Here is a 4154-nt window from a genome sequence, read left to right as displayed (position 1 = left end):
CAATATCTGAGACAATTCATGTTAGCCCATTAATCACCACAATTAAAAATAATAAAATAGTCTCTCTCATTTTCAATGTGGGATTAAACATTTTCACTAACTCCTCATCTTCTATATGTACTCCCATATTTTTACATTTATGTTGTAACATTTATTCATTTTAATTATTTAATATTAAAATGCTCCAACACTATGTGGTTGAATTTTATTGAAAAACCTAACTTAAACACCAAATAAACTATAATTTTGAGTTTGAAATATGTTGATACCCTTTATGCTAGGGAAAACACCCAATCCAGGACTTGGAAAGCAATAATAAAAAAAAAGAAAAAAAAAAAAGGAGAACTTATTTGTGACAAAGGTTCTAGATGGCTAATTGGTAACAACAGTGGCCTTTCCTTTTGGCATGATAAATGGCTAAAAGAAGGGTCATTCAGAAGCTTCATCCATGGCCCTTTAAATAGAGAGGACCAGCTACAAATTTCCAATATCTGTTTTAATGGGGATTGGAATTTTAATTTCATTTCCATGACTTTGCCCCCTTCCATCTCTCTTATAATTAAAGCCACTCCCATTAGAAAAGTCTCTGCTAAGTGCTAACATAGACAAGTTGAGTTGGGTCCCTCTGCAACTTTGACCCTCAAAAATTGGCTTTTGATGACATTGATGCCAACTCTGACTCCAATGGCAAATGGATTATGAAACTTTCCACTTGAAAAAATTCAAATATTTCTATGGAAATGCTTACATGACAACCTGCCTATTAAACAAATTTTAATGAGCAGGGGCTTATTAAGCTCCAGTATTTGTGATCTATTCAATGAGGAAAAATGGAAGTATAACGCTCATGTTCTCAGAGACTGCGCAATTGCCAAGGAGCTCTGGTTAATGCTGGAGTATCTCCCGCAAATAACTTTTTTAACTCAAATATTTTGGACTGGTTTTAGTCCAATGCCCTTAGCAAAAAGACCAGTGTTCCTAATCAGGTTCATTGGTGCAATTACTTCTTATTTGGAATTTGGTGCCTTCGGCTTCTACAAAAGAAATTTACTTTCAACAATCAAACCATCAATCCTTCATTACATGCTGAAGTTGATAAGCATATGCTGAAATGTAATTTTTGCACCCTAGATTCTGGTCTTGTTAGAGAAAGAAACACCAAGCTAGTCAGATGGGAAAAAAAACCTGGGCCTAATTGTGTTAAACTCAACTATAATGACTCATTTGGAAACTTTGGAATGGCTGGTTGTGGGGGCATCATTAGAGTTAGCTAAGGGAGTTGAGTAAAAGGCTATTCTACAGAAGTGAACATTGCCTCTAACATTGAACTCTGGGGTCGCAGAGATGGGCTACTATTATGCTCCCAACTCAACTTTAGTGCCATGGAATTAGAGGTAGAGCGTGTTAGACAGTGCCAAGATTTTGTTGTTTTTTACACCCCTTCTTATGTTGCTCTTTAGTTTTATTTAGACCATTTGGGAATGCATTATGATAGACATGGTGTGTCTTGTATCCAAATTATTTAGTTTTTAATGCAATTCCTTTATTACCAAAAAAAATGTAGCTAAGTTATAGGTAGTGTTGTTGTACATGTTGCCACATTTTAGATCTTTTTGGTTGTTTTTAGCTAAGTAAGATGTAAGAGAGGATGAATTTTAGATGCATAATCTTGGAAAAGAGTATTTTAACTCTTGAGGTTGTAACATCCACCAAAAAAATCTCTCTCTCTCTCTCAATTTTTTAATGTGGGAAGCTTATGGGGCTGTTTGAAGGATTTTTTTTAATTATTAAAAAAGTAAGAAGAATGAGAGGATAACAAAAACAATTTAAGTCACTTAAGATATAAGTTTGACCCAAAAAGAAAATTAGTGTTGGACCAACCAAAATATAGGAACTGTTACCACCAAATACATTGGAACAACCTAATCAAGTTCAAGGCAAAAGGTGAACTTATCATTAGCTATTGTTTAATGGTTCAATGAACTTCTGTCCATCCACAGATCGCCACCTATTATTCAAAGCCTTTCAAATCAAATAATATGGAAGGATCAGGTGCGAGGGTATTCAGCATTGACCAATCCAATAACCTTAACAGGAAGCCACCACTTCATTTCAGTGGGAGCACGTTTTAAAAAAAGGAAAAGGAGTGTAGAATATGCTTATGTCTCTGTAGTGCTAGTTATCTCTCCCTTTTTTTTTTCTTTTTCTTTTTTTTGGCTTTTCTTAATAGATATTTTAAGTGCATTGATTTAGAAAATATTTATTGATTTAGTTTAATATTTTTTATCAAAATTATATCAAAATTTTTTTAAAAAAATTTATTAATAAATGACTTAAACTAAACCCTTTTATAAATAAAATTTTCAACTTAAAACATTGGCGGTATAATAATTATTTTTTTATTATTAGATGATCCATAATGATTGATTGTTCTTTAGCATATTTTATTCGGCGGAAAGAGACTTTCCGAGTCGAGTTGAGTTAATTAAAGCTATCTTTTTTTCGACAAATCGACAAAGGGTATTTGGGTCCATTCGTAATTGCGGCGGTGAGAGTGCTGCACTTGAAGATCAAAAAGTCATATTCGCAACAGTAACATCAACAACCGACATGCATTCACAAGACAGACACGTGGCTCATTGGCACTATCATTGTGGACAAGAACAGTGCCCATTCATCAAGCACTCTAAAGCTACGTGTCACGCCCACACATGATAATTCCAAACACACATGTTGACATCTCAATCTAAAAACATCAAAAGCAATCTCTGAAGCAAAGTCAGCATAAAAACATAATAGTAACTAGGGTCCCATATCACTCGCGGCATAGTTTAGTGGGTGCAACTTGCAAGTACTGTTTGTGTGCAACAAGCAACGACCTCTGTGTTTCTTTGTTGCTCTCTCTCTCTCTCTCTCTCTCTCTGGCTTTGGCTTTCACTACTTATAAGTACCAAGTGTGTTTTGGTTTACACCACTTACATAATCACATTTAGTCTTATGCTATGGCTCGGACCATAGAGCCACTAATAGTTGGAAAAGTGATTGGAGAAGTGCTTGACATGTTCACTCCAGCTACCAATTTTACAGTCAATTATGGGTCCAAACAGGTTGCTAATGGTTGTGATATCAAGCCCTCTATGGCAGTGGATAGGCCTAAAGTCCAAATTCTTGGTCCTCGTGTCTCTACCAATCTCTATACTCTTGTATGTAGCTCTTTTATTTTCTTCAATTTAAAGTACCTTGTGAAAATTTGCATGATTTTGTGTGTGAAACTATAATGATTTTGTCTAATAGATAATGGTCGATCCTGATGCTCCTAGCCCTAGTGAACCAACATTGAGAGAGTGGCTCCATTGGTGATAATTTTCTTTTACCCTTTCTTTAATAGAGAAAAAAAAAAAGTGAATTATTGTTCATTGCAAGGATACAATTTTTAAATATGCATCTACATGTTGCTTCATTCAGGATTGTTGTAGATATCCCAGAAGGGTCTGATGCCACCAAAGGTTTAATTTTGTTCACCATTTTAATTGAAGTATGAATTTAAGTTATCTTAAGGTATAATGTTGAAAGAAAATTTATCTATATGGTTTGGATTGTAGGAAAAGAATTGGTACCTTACATGGGACCAAAGCCACCCACAGGAATTCATCGATACATTTTTGTGCTATTTAAGCAGAAAAGTGAAATGATGATGGGTTGTCCACCTCCAAATGCCCGTGGCAATTTTAGAACTCGACAATTTGCTGCTCAATATGAACTTGGTCTTCCAGTCGCTGCGGTGTATTTTAATTCACAGAAGGAACCTGCAGCTAAGAGACGTTGACTAATATGTTAATAGTTTGATGGTGTGTATGCTATCCTTATATGAAGTATGAATAATTATCCCGCATGCTTGATATACTATACATTTATCTCTCATAAATATGGGTCTCATGCACGAATCTATGTGTGGAGTCCATTTTTTTGTGATGTAAGGGGAAAGTGTAGTATACTGGCTGCATGAATAATTTGACATTTTGGCATAGGCTAGCAAGAGGGTAGAATTTAGATTCACATGGTTACTTGTATGCTAGTTTGGTTTGTGTAAGTTTCGTACTTGTCTTGGATTTTTAAAGTTGATGAAAAAGTACCCCCTTCCCTTCTTGTTGGAA

At 35.0% G+C, this 4154-nt stretch overlaps 1 protein-coding gene across 1 annotated transcript; it reads left to right on the top strand.

Moving 5' to 3' along the window:
* The first annotated feature begins 2907 nt into the window (after window positions 1-2907).
* On the top strand, window positions 2908-4154 carry LOC142633884 (protein MOTHER of FT and TFL1-like). Its single transcript, XM_075808140.1, has 4 exons — window positions 2908-3203; window positions 3295-3356; window positions 3466-3506; window positions 3603-4154. The coding sequence occupies exons 1-4, from the start codon at window positions 3003-3005 to the stop codon at window positions 3824-3826; spliced, it is 528 nt and encodes a 175-aa protein (XP_075664255.1). The 5' UTR covers window positions 2908-3002; the 3' UTR covers window positions 3827-4154.

Source organism: Castanea sativa, chromosome 5 (assembly GCF_040712315.1).
Source record: "Castanea sativa cultivar Marrone di Chiusa Pesio chromosome 5, ASM4071231v1".
NCBI lineage: Eukaryota > Viridiplantae > Streptophyta > Magnoliopsida > Fagales > Fagaceae > Castanea > Castanea sativa.
The sequence above is the reverse complement of the archived record's forward strand: the minus strand, read 5'-3'. Positions and strand labels throughout refer to the sequence as shown.

Excerpts from the sequence above, each read along its gene's own strand:
- LOC142633884 (XM_075808140.1), top strand. The coding sequence starts at position 3,003 with ATGGCTCGGACCATAGAGCCACTAATAGTTGGAAAAGTGATTGGAGAA. Across the intron at positions 3,204-3,294 it reads CTACCAATCTCTATACTCTT|ATAATGGTCGATCCTGATGC; the intron begins GTATGTAGCTCT and ends TTTGTCTAATAG. Across the intron at positions 3,507-3,602 it reads AGGGTCTGATGCCACCAAAG|GAAAAGAATTGGTACCTTAC; the intron begins GTTTAATTTTGT and ends TTTGGATTGTAG.